The 16,572-nt window shown below is 35.4% G+C and overlaps 2 protein-coding genes across 29 annotated transcripts in view; both read right to left on the reverse strand.

The window, feature by feature from the left end:
• Nucleotides 1-16,572, reverse strand: part of CaMKII (Calcium/calmodulin-dependent protein kinase II) — a 127,588-nt gene that overhangs the window by 43,271 nt on the left and 67,745 nt on the right. For 19 of the 28 annotated variants that reach the window (XR_012459073.1, XR_012459072.1, XR_012459074.1 and 16 more), the window contains 9 exons: nt 15,052-15,111; nt 14,898-14,952; nt 11,608-11,746; nt 3,813-3,915; nt 3,640-3,723; nt 2,475-2,569; nt 1,846-1,968; nt 1,296-1,379; nt 1,152-1,212 (listed from right to left, as the gene is read on the reverse strand). Coding sequence is in view for 23 of the 28 variants with exons in the window: in XM_074129740.1 (XP_073985841.1) it covers nt 1,152-1,212; nt 1,296-1,379; nt 1,846-1,968; nt 2,475-2,569; nt 3,640-3,723; nt 3,813-3,915; nt 11,608-11,746; nt 14,898-14,952; nt 15,052-15,111 (804 nt within the window). In the remaining 5 variants the exon portion in view is untranslated. The remainder of the gene's footprint in view (nt 1-1,151; nt 1,213-1,295; nt 1,380-1,845; nt 1,969-2,474; nt 2,570-3,639; nt 3,724-3,812; nt 3,916-11,607; nt 11,747-14,897; nt 14,953-15,051; nt 15,112-16,572) is intronic. The other 9 variants (XM_074129762.1, XM_074129759.1, XM_074129750.1 and 6 more) reach the window with 1 other exon arrangement.
• LOC141454983 (decapping and exoribonuclease protein-like) lies at nt 4,662-8,987 on the reverse strand. The gene has a single exon (XM_074129763.1). It carries the CDS (start codon nt 8,783-8,785, stop codon nt 7,709-7,711), a length of 1,077 nt encoding a protein of 358 aa, XP_073985864.1. The 5' UTR covers nt 8,786-8,987; the 3' UTR covers nt 4,662-7,708.

The raw sequence follows: 16,572 nt of genomic DNA on the forward strand, positions 1-16,572 counted from the left end.
AATAATCACAAAACCAATTGGCAACTGATGACAAAGAATCTGATAGTACCTGAATAAGACGGCACTAGCTTAAACAAAAATTATTTAGCGAGAGAAATCTTCTTTGCGTAAAAAGGGCTTTAGACAAAGTATAAAGCTTCTTGCAAATTTCAGTTTTTGAAATCGAATGTTCAAAAACCTTCATAAACATACACAGGCTATCGTAGCGCATGTGTTTTGTACTTCTGACCGGTTGGAGTCGAATTCTTTACACCAATGAATTATTAGTTCTCTGATGATGGAGAAAAGCCCGAAAAAACCAGTCAAGCCACGACGGATAAAATCAGCCCATACAGAACATTTCATATAAACTTATCGAGAAACCAATAACAAAGGTGCTTTAATTTTCCTAACAATAGTAAATATAAACCAAACGGAGCTTATTGCAACAAATTAGAAGGTACAATTTTAGAAGATAAAGTATTCCAGAGCATCAAGTTCTAAGCATCTGAATTATGGGCTAATCCTATTGAATTATGCCTAAATTTAAAATTCTCAATATTTCCCAAGAATGCGCACTATTTAATCGATAATATTCTCTATCAATTTATTTAACAAGCTGTGGGGCCAACTTAAATTACCGTTGTTTTCCAGCTATATTTAAATGAGGCACTATATAAGCTTTATTTATTAATATCTCCAATTCAATCGACCTTAATATTGTTTTAATTTAAATGAAACTTTAGGGAAAATAAAAAAAAAAAGGTACAAATAAGTGAAAATAACAAAAAATTTTTTTAGAAAACATAAAAGTGAATACAAGTGGTTAAAACTGTCTGTAGAGATAATACGAGATATTAATGGCATTGAGTGAGATTTCTACCACATGAAACAATAGGGTTTTTAGAAGAAGGGTTAAATTGACCACAACTACACATAAGGTTCTCTTTACTGTTATATCAGTATTAACTCATGTACAACATCAATGGTGCCAACATTCGTATCGTGATGTAGAGAGACGTGTACGTGTTTTTCAGGTAGGCTAAAGGAACTTTTTGAAGACTTATTTCTTTAAATTTCTTTTTCTAGTAACTTTAATTTTTTTTTTCGCAGGGAGGTGGGTTAATACTTAAGTATTATGGAGAGAGCGATGGGGCCTGTGAGGTACTTACCATGAGCATCATACTTACTGGAGAAGTTACGCGTGGCCAGCATAGTGGTCAATATAGCGCCCTGTATAAACAAAAAATATAGATACAAATTATTTCAGCTCCGTTTCTCTTTAGTTCATCATTAATTAGCTGATGCTGACTTACTTTTAATTTGCGTCTGGCATTGAATTTCTTCAGGCAGTCCACAGTCTCCTGTCTGTGCACCACAGACGCCACTCTCTCCCTTTGCTGTAACATTGAATGGCTTACATTAGTTTAGTGTTTTGACCATGTCTATCATAAATGTACACACTACTACTACTAATTTTGCAATCTCGCCCAAATGTTTACAATTTATTGTTATTAAAAATAATTTCATTCAACATTTTTAAAGTTTATTGTCCAATTGTTTGATCACTTTCACCATTCTTAGAAGTTAGGTCAGTTATTATTCTTTAACCACAGTTTTCACACTTAATATGTTTGGAACTTATATGTTTATAACCTATCAGTCGAATGGTTGAAAAATAAAATATTTTGTTCAAATAATAGTTTTTTGTTTGTATGAACCTCACTACTGTTGACTTTTTAGGTTAACATTTTAGGCCTTGCAAGCCGGCTGAAGTAGGTAGTCCATATATTGAAGCAGCACTGTTCTATTTTCATATAAATCTTTATACTAGGTAAAGGAGGCAGCCGCTAGATATCAACTTACACAAATCCAGGGATGTTTCAGTGCATCCGATGCAGTTATCCTCTTCGATGGGTTTACAGTCAGCATTTGATTGATGAGGTTCTTCGCTTCCGGAGTGACCGTGTCCCACTCTGGTGAAGGATACTGTGAATCACAATAATATTAAGAATTCAAATTATACAGTTATCAACCCTACTTGTGCAAATTTATGAATTTTTTCATCTCTTATTCTGTAAATTAACTATCGAAATTCTAGATTCATTTAGAAATTCATAAGATGAATTCACTTAAGCCCACTTTTCTACGCCGGCCAGTAAAAGGGTTTGATATTATTTTTACCACATATACACATTTCTTAAAATATTTTCTTGTTTGTTAAATGATTATTTTATTTATTTTTCTGTTTTCATTTCTACGCACTTTCAAATGTAATAAGCCAAGTTATTAAATATTTAAAACTTGTCTATCTATTCTTCCTAAGAGTAATTGGATGACTCTCGACGATTAAAAGTTGTCAAATGCAATAAGCTCAGGCATTTACTGTACCAACTGTATCAGAATGTGGTGGTTAATCTAATGAAATTAAAAAAGTGTTACTTTTTTTATTGCAGTAAATTTAAAAACTGAATTTAGAATTAGAACATACTCACATCATAAGCACCAGCCTTGATCTGTCCATAAAGTCTGTGTTGGTCTTCGTCCCAGAATGGTGGATATCCCACCAGCAGTATATACAATATTACACCTGGAACAACAAAAGCCAAGCTTAAAAAAATTATATTCGAATGATGTGCAAAATTGGAAATGATATTTGAAAAAACAATATAATCCGCATTGCATCAAATTACAGACGTCCTCGAACTAAGGCGCATCTAATTTTCTAAGGCAAGGGAAGTTCTGCGATTACGTCAAACTTTAAATTTCGAGTCATCACTAGAAATATCTGTTTTGTGTGTTAGAATGTCAACAACTTGAGAACTGCAGTAAAATAGAGGCGTGTGAGTGCATTCAATGCATTTTGTAATCGATATTGTTTATAATATCCATCAAACACTTCTCGCAATCTCGCTTACTTTCAGTTCATGCTGTATCCAGCTCATGATAAGATCTAATCGATTCCAAAAATTGCCGAATTGAGTTTAGAGATTTAATGATCTTGCATAACTATTATTAAAACAATATTTTTAAAAAGTTCAAAATAAGGGGTGATTCATATTTCGGCACTTCTGTTATTAATAAATAGGGAAGCGAAACTTTTCTCTGATGGGTTTCTTAAAAAGAAAAATCCAGAAAAGGAGATAGAATGGATGGATGGAGTAAGGTAGGTCCAGGCGTCTACTGTCCTTGGTCTCGATTCTTTCTCCAGCAGCTGTAGCACCGTATTCTTATTCACGCATCAAAAAAAATTTCAGGCCAACTGGCATAACCCACTCAATCGTATTCGAGCAGCCGACAGTGTTGTTAGAAGTCAGTATGGAAAGTGGTAGTATTAGGAGTCCCGTCTGTGCCTAGGTTCTATGCCAGAATGTAACCTGAACGCGGGGCCCTCCCTCGCGATGGCTCTGAGCTGTGCATTCCTGACTGGCAACTGGCGTGAAAGCCATGATTGCATTTCTTGACCCGGAGTGGTAAATCTGTATTTGATAAGATGAAAGCTGGCTACCTCAGGTTATCTAAGTTCAGTCGTTAGAAAGGAGAGCTGCTAATTGAGATTGTTAACATTATATTACCTGATTTCACTCAATTTACAAAGAAAATAACAAAAGTGATGAATAATAAAAAATCTAACAAAAATAAGAATATTACGAGACATACCACAGGCCCATATGTCTACTGGTTTGCCATATGGTTCCTTTTTCAGCACTTCCGGCGAGAGGTACCCTGGTGTGCCAGCGAAACCTATCATCAAACCAGATTAGTGAAACTTAAACAATCATCAAGAGTATATTAGAAAGCAGAAACATCCAAAAAGCTGTTCGTTTACTTACCGAACCATGCTTGTTGTTCCCCTTGAACTTCAATGGCCAAGCCAAAATCGGCCAACTTCACAGCAGCGCCTTTGGCTTTACTAGCTAACAGTAAATTCTCCGGCTGAAATAAAAAAAAGTAATACACTATACTAGTCAAGTAAATCAGCTTTGGAGCAACGATTTAGCAGCGACGGCGATTAAAAGTCAGCATCTTTTCTACGTCAATAATCTAAAATTGGAAACTTTTAGGGAAAAGGTTTCCGTCGTCAGCACCGAATATGACTTAGGGTTCCAGAGTTCCTCAGACTGCTGTTCGGCAGCAGATGTGATGGAATCACCTTCACCTCTTAACAGAATCTTCAGTAGTTCTAAACTTCAGAAAACTAAACTCCGGAAGAAAAACAATTGTAAAGTTTCCATAAATTGTTTTGTTTCAGTTTAAATTTTACTAGATCACACCACAATATCATAATTGCACAAAAATTTTTAAGTGTCTAGTCATGGAATTAGTTCTATCTTTGTTTCTTCCAAGTGCACTTCTTAAAGTGACAGGGCCTTAGTCGTAGTTGCTGCTGATAATCGCTAGGAAAAAACTTAGTAACTTAGTTATTCCAGTTCAAAACATTGTGCTGGTCCATGCTGTCCAAATCCATGTTAATGACTACAAATGCTTATCTACTGAAAGCCTCTGGAGAGAAGCAACTAGTCAAACACACCTTCCAGGCGGATGAGTTTCCACAAAGTCTCAAAATGTTCATTGGGTTCATTAACCCCACACTCCAGACATCTTCCATTCAGGGCAGAATATTTTTTTCATTAACTCCTTTTTATAGATTATTTTAAGTCAGGGAAATTAATGTAAATAAGAAAGAACCATCTGTCATTGTTTATTTAATCTGCACATTTACATCGATTGTACATTATAATCAATAAAGCTTTCTTAAACAAATATTTGAAAATAAAGTTTTATAAAAAATAAAATACAAATATTCAACCAGGAAGAGGGTAATATGTTATAATAAACGAAGAGAAATAATACTAGATATCACAATAGGAAATAATAGAGGGCGATATGAATGGAGATGAGATTTGCTCGTTTATCGGCAGGCTTCAGATTCATAGCATTACAAGGAGTGATCTTACTCAACAATCGTAACTAAGACCTTACCATCTAGCTCTGCAACATACAGAACTTTCAATCATCTTGAACAACCAGAATTGTGGTCCTGACATAATTTTATTGGACGGAAGTAACTATTCTCTACGTAGTCAACTTCCACCAGTCAGTTGCGTAACTTTGATGGTGTCACAAAATGAAAGCATGGACTAGAAGATAGGTCTCTAGTTTGGAAAGCTTGATATGTAAAGTTGGACAGAGAACATTCACTCTGTCTCATAGTGAAATCTGGCAACTGCTCTGAGCGATGGACCCCCATCAAATTCAAAAGAAGAAGGAGCATCTCTTTTACCCTGTTAGATTGTGTTACAATCGCTAGTCTGCGATATTAGACATTTACAATTCTAAATTTGAAAAAAATGGTAGACTTTTTAAAAAAATGATTTTCTAACCAACAGAAATCGGAATAGTTCGTTTTAAAGTCTCGATATTTTAACTAACTGCAACCCTGTAAATTCTCATTTCTATTCTTATTGCCCATTGAGTACATAATTTGTTTAGAATACTTCAAACCTACCCAATAATTTTTTTTTATAGAGTATAACGTTAAAATATTTCTTGTCATATTACAAGTTACAAAATAATTTTTTTGGCACAATTAAATAATTCAGCCCTACGCATCTAATTAAACTTAATATTAATAGATTATTATAAGTTGAATCTTAAAAATCATTTGTAAACGCCGAGAATATGAAGAATATTCTATTTTTAAGTACAGGCTGTTGGATCTGACTTAAACTAGAGGAAGTGCTCAGAGATTCTGGCTGTAAAAGGAAGTGAAATGTCTGGCGCTATAGCCGCAAAAAGGAAAAGCAATATCAAGCAACAATGAAACCATTTCTAGTATCAAAAGTTCAAATTTCTAATTATTGTTTCGACAATACCTTCGAATCAAAATTTTACGGACTTGACATTACTTGTTCAGTAAGAGATATATGTTCAAACATATTTCAAACGGATTTCCGTAAGTCGGCTGATCCAATAAAACGAGATTACTCAGACATCTTAATTAACTCTTTGCGGCTAGGTGGGTTAAAAACTGTCCCACCTTTTGCTTAGTTTTTGCTGCATGGTGGGATATATTTTAACCCACCTCGAAAAGTTGAAGTTATTCATACATACAGCTTAATATTTATTTAAAGTTTTTCATTCAGTTGGCAGTGCAATGGTAAATGCGAAAATAAGTGAAATAATTTTTATATTCATTATAAACTTGACCGATAGTAAAAAATGGTGGCACCGCATACTGTTCTATTATTTGGGTGCAGCTGTTGTTAATTCATATATTGTTTATAAAAAATTGGGTCAAAACATGGAACTTAAACATTTCAAGGAACAGTGCGCTGAAGGACAATGCTGTAGTATATCTGCAAAGTACCGCTTTGTTTTGGTAAAAAGTTGTGTTTGAATGAACATCATATAAAGCATTAGTTGCATAGTGGTATTATACAATACCAGTGTCCCGCACTAAAAAAGGACTATTGAAATGGTATTAATTTTTTCTTTTCTTTTTTTCTTATTTCGAGAGTGATGATTATTTGAGAGGGATGATTACATCTGTAAGATAATGGGAATGAATGTTTATTCTGTTTAATGAATTCTGTGCAACTAGGGCTTTTAGTTTCTTTAAAATCGTGTGCCTCAAAGAGTTAATTTGAAGTTCTACCTCAAAGAAAAAAAAAATGAGATAGTAGTTCTGGACACGAAACAGAGTTAGGTAAATCTCCCAACTGGCATCAGACAATTAATGAATGTTTGGAAGCTTAGTAAAGACTAAGTGTGAAAGAAGAAAATATCCAGCTTTCTAGAACCTTGCTTTAATTAATTAGGCTTGGAAGCGCAATTTCTCCATCACATGAGAAATGTGGCTTTTGTAGAGCACAGTATAGATGAGAAAATATTTGAGTCAAGTGCTGTAGAACATCCAGCTAAAATAACTGTTTTGGTTGCTTTTGTCACACATTTTTTTTAAACACTGGCTTGAGTGGTGGAATTTATCATTCATTAGATTATTATGGAAGCCTTAACCCTGAGCTCAATCCATTCAACATACTCTTGTTTCTGTACATTACTGTAAATTTTTATAACACTTTTAACATCAGTAAAATAAGGATTCATAAAACATTTGAAAGAAACAAATTACGATATTTAAAACATAATTTTAACTAATTTTTTTTAAAACAATTTGTAATACAAATTTTTAACTGCTAACTGTTGATATTTAAAACTTAAGAATTTTAAAAACTTCTCCCCCTCCCCATTGGATATAAAAGATTTTGAAGCCAAGGAGGTTCAATCCGGCGAGAAAAAAAATATTTTCTCTTCAAAAGTTATGTAAGTCCAAGTAAGACCGCGGGAAAGAAATAAAGTGAAATCATATCGCACTGCAATTAATTAAAAAAAAAAAAAAAAATTTATTTAAAGATTAAAAAAATATGAAAGAAACATTTCTGTTTCTTCTTAAATGTCTTAGAGCGTCGTCTGTCGGACTCAGCTTATGCTGGTCATAAATAGCTTTTTTATTTGAGAGTTAATTCTCTTAATTAGACTTAATACATGTACATATATAATCAAATTAATGCAAGATATTTAATTATTCTAAACATCTCAGCTGAACATTTATAGTCTATAGTTACTTCTTTCAACAGCTAAAACATATATAAAATAGTAACATGGAATACCTCGTAGAATACTTATAGATAACTGGCTGACAGTAAGCAATGTGAGCTAAAAGAGTTTACCTCTTAAGAAAAGAGAAATAGCACGGTTCGTCTAGAGTTTTACACTTGACTGGATGTCCTGGCTTCCAAGAGAACACAAACACTTTCCGCTCTCGATTTGTCTCTTCGCTGGCCACAGTTTTCTTCACAAAGTCTAAAAAGTCATTCAGAAAATTCAAAGACGCAGCTGGCGTCAACGGTGCCCAGAATTCTGGAAACCTCCTTGTCAGGTCCTTAACTCGAATCCTTTCTAATCTAGTGACTATGCCATCATAATTGCGATATCCTACCAATATTGTTTGTATGCCGACAAGAAATGACTGGGCCCACCATTTACCAGACTTATATCTACCAAAAGAGATTTTATGTTTGGTGCAATCTAAGTGGATACATGTTTTGGCTTCAATAAATTCGGCTTGTCTGAGCTCTTCTAAACTGTTTATTTCCTTTTCGCTGACAATCCCATCCATTTCCGCTGCAAACAACAATCTGTGCTCATTTAATTTTGCTTCGTACACACAATCGAATTCACCTCCCTCTTCAGCTTCTTTTCCTGCGGGTTTCTCTAAAGGTTTATCACTAAATATGTATCCTTCAAATTTATATCCCCATGATGAACACCTTTTCTGATAATCTGAAGCATTATTTAGTCTTTCTTTGTCTTCTTCTGTCTCAAAAGGGTACATATATATTTTGTCTTTTTCCACTGAGGCACATACCACCCAACCGTCTCGTCTTTCAAATGGTGTATTCATTACTTTGGTTAATACACATCTAAATGATATAAATTCGCATTTTTTATAAAATTCTTCATCTTTTTGTGACTGAATCCACTCGCACAGAGCATTCATTGACAGATTAATGTTTGAAGATCTTTCTATTATATTTCCTTCATTCAAATCAAATCTCACAGATATACTCAAGTTAGTAAATTTCTTAAACAGATACTTTAATGCTGACATATCATTTTTATATTTTTTATCCTCACCAATCATTGTGTAGCATCCAACAAGCAATGGCTGTGTGTACGCTGGAAAATCGCGATGTCCATCTCTACAATAAGATGGCACTTCTAGTAATGACAGCTCACTCATGGCTTCAGTCGAATACACTAAAATAATGAAAATTAATGCACTGTAATGATGAACACAAATAGGCGACCTATTCACTGAAAAAGGAACACATTTACTTTACATTACAACCTTCACACCCATACACAACTTAGGCAAGGTTATAACAGTAGGAAGTTCAGCCGCTAGGAGCGCTATGTCACATTCAATAAGTTGCCTCAACTGCCTACTGAAGCATACTACTTACTAAGACATCGGTCCTCCCTATGTGATTATTTTTGAACGAAAAAAAAAATTAAAATTCAACCCTTAATATAATAAAAACTCTCAACTCAAAAGTTGAGTTTCTGTGATTGAAGGTGGATGGATAGTGGAGTTGACTTCTGAAGCTTTTGCAAGCCTTGTTAATTGATATATCACAATCGATTCAAGGGCCCAGACAATGATAGCTCCGTTGAGGTTATCAACTTAAATGAGTGCAAATGTAAGTGTAAGGAGTGGTAGCTGATGAACTTACGGCGCATAGCTAATATTAATGTTAGAATAATCCAATATGTCTTCATATCTAATATTAACTCAGAGAATTCAAGAATATTGGGTAAGTCCACCGAAACCCCAACTAATAGGCTACTTTGTAGAACCTAGATTTCGATCTGAAAAAACAACATTTTCTGATGAACAGAATGTTTTAGGTTCCTTAAAATATTACAATAAACGTGCAGATTTAAGCAGTGATAATTTATTTCCAATTTTTAAAAAAAAAACAGACAAACTTGAGAGAAAAGAATCATTTTTATTGCTGAAACCTTTGGAGGAATGGATTAGCAAACGTATTGAAATGGATGCTGTGAGAAGAGCGAAGTTTGTTACCGACAGAGAGACTTTAGCATACATACTGCAGACACCATCGAAATCATTTCAGTGGACGTTGACTTTGAAATACATAAATGAAAAATATTATATGTGGGGGAACGCCGGTGTTAAACCATGTGATAAACTCAGTTTTTTAGAAGCTGTAAAGCTTTCTCTATTTAAAAACATGCCTAACACTCATTCTCTGGACACTATTGGCGAAAAGGATCTTTTCTTTAATGAAGTTTATGAAATTCAGGTCGGTGACAGAAGTATAATATATTCTGCAGAGATCCCTGGTGTCTCAAGTGATAAAGTTGTTAATAATATTGAAGAACTCAGAGCGGCAACACATATTGATACTGCGGTGTGCAGTGATCCCAGTACTCCTGCCAATTGTCTAACATGCACATGTTCATGGACCAGAGCAGTTCTAATAGCTGCCGAACGAGTGATTCTAGCCTGCTCTAAGGAAAAGTACCCTAGCCGTTATAATCAACGTGCGTACAGTTGTGTCTTTCATCAAACAACTGTTGACGAATTGATTGCAACGGATATAAATCAATCAATTGGTGCACCTCAGTCGAGCTGGAATATCCTAGATGATTTGCTGGCGTTTATAGAAAGAGAAGTAGACAGTGATGCAGGTTCCTCCACTGCGACGTACGAGTTTGAGTTTGAAACGGACTCATCGATCAGCTGTAGAAAGATTATGGTCGCATAGCTGGAACGTAGGTTATCGTCAGTGACATTTACTAATTCCAGCCACAAAGTTAATGAAGAATTAGTTGAAGTGAGCAGCTCTGTTTATTATTAAAGTAATATCTCTTGCTTTACTAAGAAAATATGTGTTAATATATGTTTGCGAAAATAAAACATGTGTTTTATTTAACCCAATTTTGATTGAATCTGTCAAAGTTATCAAATAAATGTGGTTATTACAAAATAAATTTGGGGCGGGTGTTGGTCCTATGGTTAGGCAGCGTGGATTTTTAAGTGGGCGATCATCAGTTCGAATCCCGTATGTATCTATTTTGTTATAAAAAATGTTGATAGTAAAGTATGTGTTTCCGCCTCTCGTCCCAAGACACTTAATTGATAGTTGGACTTTAGGCCCCGCTTGTGAAAGTAGACAGTTACTCTACTTCACTAAACAAATTTTCTTAACTTTGATACACCCAAATATTAAGAGTTTTAATGATGCCCAGTTCTGCCATATTTTTCTTTTTTTAAAGTTTCGTGCTCTACTGCAAGTGTAATAATTATTAGCTTCACAATAAACTTTCAAAAATGAGTTTTTATCTGAAACACAAGTTTCAAGATTCTGCACTTTCTCCCTAGTTCAAACCATGGTCTATTTTGGTTCTAGCTGGAGTTCCGATGTCACCATCGGATCGCCAGACTGACCGGATTTGCCAAATTTGATGCAAATGGCTCTAAAGATCTACTTTTAAACTCTATGCACACATTTCGGACCATAACATTTATTTGGAAAATTTTTAGAGGACAATTCGATTAAGGACACTTCTCGGAGAAAATGGTGAATAGGCAATCATCTAAAGAACCTTTCGAGTATAATCTATGGCTTTAAGGTCTACATTTTGTGAAAGAGAGTTTAATTGTCCGCCTGAAACTTCGAATTCGTAGTAGAGAATTCTGAAAATGGAAATACCACTTTTTTGAATGAGATTTTTTGAAAAATGCCTCTTAGGATTATCTTTAACTTCCTGTATACACCAGAAGATTGTAATTTTTGTGGAAAAATCCGTTTTAGGCGTTATGAGTTGTAAGTTAAAATGTTGGACAGCACCTTGAAAATTGTAATTGTAAAATTAAAAAAAAAAAAAAAAAAAAATTCCATCGCGATATTTCTGCTATTTCCGCGTTAAGGAAAAGTACCAAAGCGATTTCCTGAAAAGATAAAGGAACCAGCAGTGGCAAAGCCTGCAGTTGAATAAATATAGAAACAAAACAAAAAAAAAATAGGAAGTTACCTTCAAGTCCCTGTGGACGACCCCATTCTGGTGGCAGTGATTCACACTCTCCAGAATCTGCTGTATACAATGTGATGCATCCGCCTCAGAATAGAACTCCCTGGCGACAATATCTTCAAACAGCTCTCCGCCTGTAACCCTGGCAACCACAGTTTTCAAAAGATCGTTAGTGACTTTTAATATTTTATTGAACAGGTATTGCAAGATCAGTTAAAACCAGTTTAATTTAGGCAGAACTTAATGGGCCAGCTTTTCTTCAACTACTCTGCAGCGGTTTATACTGACCTAACTGATGGAAAACTTGAAAATAAAAACACCAAGGATTGTCATTTCCTCTCAAACGTTTTATTACAAAACTCAGAATTTTCTGAATGCATTTAATTCTCATTTTAATCACAAAAAGAAACAAACTTTCACAAGATTGTGCAAAAGTGCGACGATACTTATCCCGGAATTACATATGCCTTAGTCTAAGACATGGAGTGCCCTTAATTTAACTTAACAGTAGAAAAGACGATAAGAGCCAGTTTTGTCTATCTTCAGGTACTATTTTAAAGGGAAATCAAAGGCAGAACCATCACAACAAACATACCAATCTAATACTCCAAGATTAGCTGAAACGACTGTACAGCCAAGTAGACTGGTAAGACTTCATAAAATTGGGAGAAAATACGAGGGTCGTTTGAAAAGTCCGTGCAAAGTCAGAGAGATAGCAACACTGGCGCGTATCGAGGTTATGTTTAGTTAGTAGCATCTCTTGGAAGAACACACACCAAGTTTCAGCCAGATCGGTCTATTTCTTAGTGTTTGGCATTCGTTTGAATCGAGGAAGTCGAGTGATTTTCAAAAAATGGACGAAAAATAATTTCGTGTGTTGATTAAACACTACTTTATGAAAGGCAAAACGCCTCAGGAGACTAAAGAGAAGCTTGATAAACATTATGGTGACTCTGCACCTTCGATTAGAACAGTTTATAAGTGGTTTCAAAATTTTCGGAGTGGCCATATGGGCACAAGTGACGCTGAACGTTCTGGACGCCCTGTTGAGGTTACTACTCCAGAAATCATTGATAAAATCCATGATATGGTGATGGATGATAGAAGAGTGAAGGTGCGTGAGATTGCTAGTGCTGTGGGCATCTCGAATGAACGGGTACATAATATTTTGCATCAACATTTGGACATGACAAAGCTATCCGCAAGATGGGTGCCGCGATTGCTCACGCTTGACCAAAAACGAAATCGTGTGAAGTGTTGCAAGGACGGTTTGCAGCTGTTACAGAAGAATCCGCAGGACTTTAAGCGTCGTTTCGTCACTGTGGATGAAACATGGATACATCACTACACTCCTGAGACCAAAGAACAATCTAAACAATGGGTTACCAAGGGGGAATCTGCGCCAAAAAAGGCGAAGACCGTTCCTTCGGCCGGAAAGATTATGGCGACTGTCTTTTGGGATTCACAAGGAATAATCCTCATCGACTATCTGGAAAAGGGTAAAACTATTACAGGTGCATATTATTCGTCGTTATTGGACCGTTTGAAAACCGAGCTGCAAGAAAAACGCCCACGATTGACCCACAAAAAAGTCCTTTTCCATCACGACAACGCACCAGCTCACACCTCAGCAGTTGTGGTCGCAAAATTAATGGAAATAGGGTTCCAACTCGTTTCACATCCCCCCTATTCTCCAGACTTGGCTCCCTCGGACTACTATTTGTTCCCTAATATGAAGAAATGGCTGGCGGGAAAAAGATTTTATTCAAACGAGGAGGTGATTGCAGAAACGAATGGCTATTTTTCAGACTTGGACAAATCCTATTATTCGGAAGGGATCAACAAACTAGAGCAGCGTTGGACGAAGTGTATAAGCCTAAAAGGAGACTATGTTGAAAAATAAAAATGGTTTACCCCAAAAAATTAAGTAGTTTTTATTTTTGCACGGACTTTTCAAACGACCCTCGTAGAGAAATAGCAGTTATAACAGAGAGAAAAATAGAGCATTCACAATCCTTCACTCAACCTCCCACCAATTACTTTAAGATTATGGTCAAAGAAAATTTCAAAAACAGAAGATATATGTTAGAGATGATACACTTGGCCAGAGATCTTAATAAATTACCTAACTCACAATTAACTTTAACCCAAATTTACACCTATAAAATTAAAACTCAGTCAAAAAGGGTATTAGCCACCATGACAATAATCTTCATATGAATTATACTCCTCTCACGCTGCACTCCTCTGCAGGGTATTAGCAACTGATACTAAAGGTACTCATTCTTCTCAAATCGTTTGGCAACTTGTGAAAGACAATTTTTTCTAGACCTACACCACCAAACCAGACTTCCAAACATTAAAATGAGTTTAAAAAAAGGTCAATAAGCTAGAAACTCAGACAGTAACTAAATTTTTTAGTTTAATTAAGCTCAATTTAATATTATTTACAAGTATCATGTAACCTTTATTTTATTTTAATGGTTTCCATGGTAAAATGGCTATTTATAAGATTTTATAATATAACTGAATTTATTAGTAAACCCAACCTCCCCCTTGATTTTAACCAAATTTTTACGGGAAAAACATTTCAAATAAAAGTAATAAAACTACTCGTCTTTTATAAATATAAGTTTGAAGAATGCCTTAGCAGTCGTTTTCCAGCAAATCTCAAAGAACTGATAAAATCGATTCAGTAATATTGCACTTACTGAATCGATAATCGATTTTGTCTCAAACCATTTTGTTCCGATACCTTATTGGGACGGCACCTAAACGAAATATGCAATTCTGCAATTTTTCAAGTATGAGTTATAGTGGAAATTCATACCTTTACCTTCATACAAATTTCAACAGTTTTTAGAGAGGTCGCCTTGTATTCTCTAGCTCTATTACTTTCAATGGAATCATTTTTCCAGCAATGTTCATTTTATGGCACTTTCCAGGAGAGAAGGGCTTCTCTCTCGTTGGCGACCTTTTGGTGTAATATACGGTCCTACGCACTGTATAATGTAAGAGTTAAAAAAAAATACGATTTTTAAGAAAATGTACAAGGTAGAACTTTGAAATTTGTGAAAGAGGTTCACAGATTATATTTATTTTTTGAGATCTCTAGTTCACACACATACTGAGCAAAATTTCAAATATCTAAGCTTCTTCTTCCTGCAATCAGCAGGAACAGTCTTCCTTATGGGGAAAAAAAGTTGTTTTAATAGGGAAATCTGGTTTCAACTGATATTGTAAGGTGGTAGTTACACCGATAGCAAGGTTAAAGCCTAAAGCTGAATACTCACAGATCGAATACCAGATAGTGGAAGTTCTCCTCCTGGATGCTGTCGTGGAGTCGCACTGCACACACACAAAGCAATTAAACTGGAGTCGCCAGTCACCTTGAATACTAGGCGATAATCTAGGACTGACTCTACAATCAGAACTAAACTTACTCACCAATGTTTGGATGCTGAAGCTTTCTGCATATCCTCGCCTCTCTTTCTAATTTTTGGAAATCTGCAACACACATACACAATGGAAACATTTAGAATGGCTAGCTTTCATGATCAGTGCTTAGATCTTGAGACTGGTAAATTTGTTACTATCTTTGTTCAATATTATTGAGCAATATCTGTCGAATTTCCGCATGGAGTCTCCAATCGGTTCGGACATGTTCAGATTAGGCGATTAGAGTGCTTACGAATTCTTCTTACTGAAGTATCTTGGTTCAAATCCTTAAAATTTCATCTTCCAACCGCGAATTTTTAAAAATAAATCAATTCCTACAAGCTGAAGTGACTAGTACCAGTGAGTAGCCAGTCTCACAACACAACTGCGCTAAAACGCATTTTCCAAGAAAATTATTCTTGAACATCCTATTGAAGAGTTTTCTTAAAATTATTCAATTCTTTTTTTCTTTTCTAATTACACATAAGTGATCTATTTCGATGGGTAGACGGAAAGTGGGAAGGCCTAGAAGGAGGTGGGACTAAGGAATTGGAGGAGGGCCTCAGAAAGATGGGAATCAGGCATTGCAGACAAAAAGATCAGGAAACAAATATTAAGAAAGTGGAGGCCAAGGCCCAACTTGGGCTGTAGAAACAAATGAAGAAGAAGAAGAAGAATGACTGTACATTACCTCGAAATGGCTCTTCTAGGGTGGAACACATCCACCTCTCCAAGAAGTGCTTTTTATCGAATTTTTGCTGAAGAAGTGTTTTAAACAAAACTTAGTGCAATCAGTTTCCATTGCTAATTACTGGCCGATCCCTGGAGGTTAGTAAACAAAAAATTGTCAATTTTGAGTTTCCTAAAGATTGTTTTTACCACAAACCACTTTTTAAGATTCAGGCCACGTGAAAATACTAATTTCTAGTGGAAACACAATCTTCAGAATTTGATCACGATTTTGTGAAATAACATCCGAGTTTGAAGCTTGGGAATAGTTGTAAAAGAATGTATGAAATCTACTGTCAAGTTAGCCCATTGACATAAATGCAGTTTTGTTCATTCATGTGTACCATTAGTACAGAAAAAAATAGTAAGAAATGTTAGTAAAGCTTACTTATTAATAAACAGGCATGAAAGAGAATTTGAGATGATTAACATGTAGTACTTACTCTCTCTCACACACAGAACGAGAATCGACTAGGAGTGGAGGAGGTAAATCGATATGCGAGTGACCCACATTGCCACGGAGCACAGCGCTGTGCCTACGGGCTGCTCGCACAGGTGGGCCACACACACGAGCACAGATCGATACCTCACATCTCCTAATCTCCTTAATGAACCTCCTCCACCTTGCGTCCGCCCATTCTTGTACAGTAGTTTCAATTATTTAATTACATTGGTATCAAAATCTATGATCAAAACCAATTCTAAAAGTTCCCTCATAGATTCCGACTTTGGTTCCTTACTTTTAGATCTAGACTTTTCATTCTATTGCTTCAGAATTAATTGAAAGTTTTAATTTAAAGT

The sequence above is a fragment of the Rhodnius prolixus genome, unplaced genomic scaffold (genome assembly GCF_049639745.1).
Source record: "Rhodnius prolixus isolate KJV_2025 unplaced genomic scaffold, Rpr scaffold_15, whole genome shotgun sequence".
NCBI lineage: Eukaryota > Metazoa > Arthropoda > Insecta > Hemiptera > Reduviidae > Rhodnius > Rhodnius prolixus.

Coding starts and splice junctions, on each gene's coding strand:
- LOC141454983 (XM_074129763.1), bottom strand. CDS start 8,785: ATGAGTGAGCTGTCATTACTAGAAGTGCCATCTTATTGTAGAGATGGA.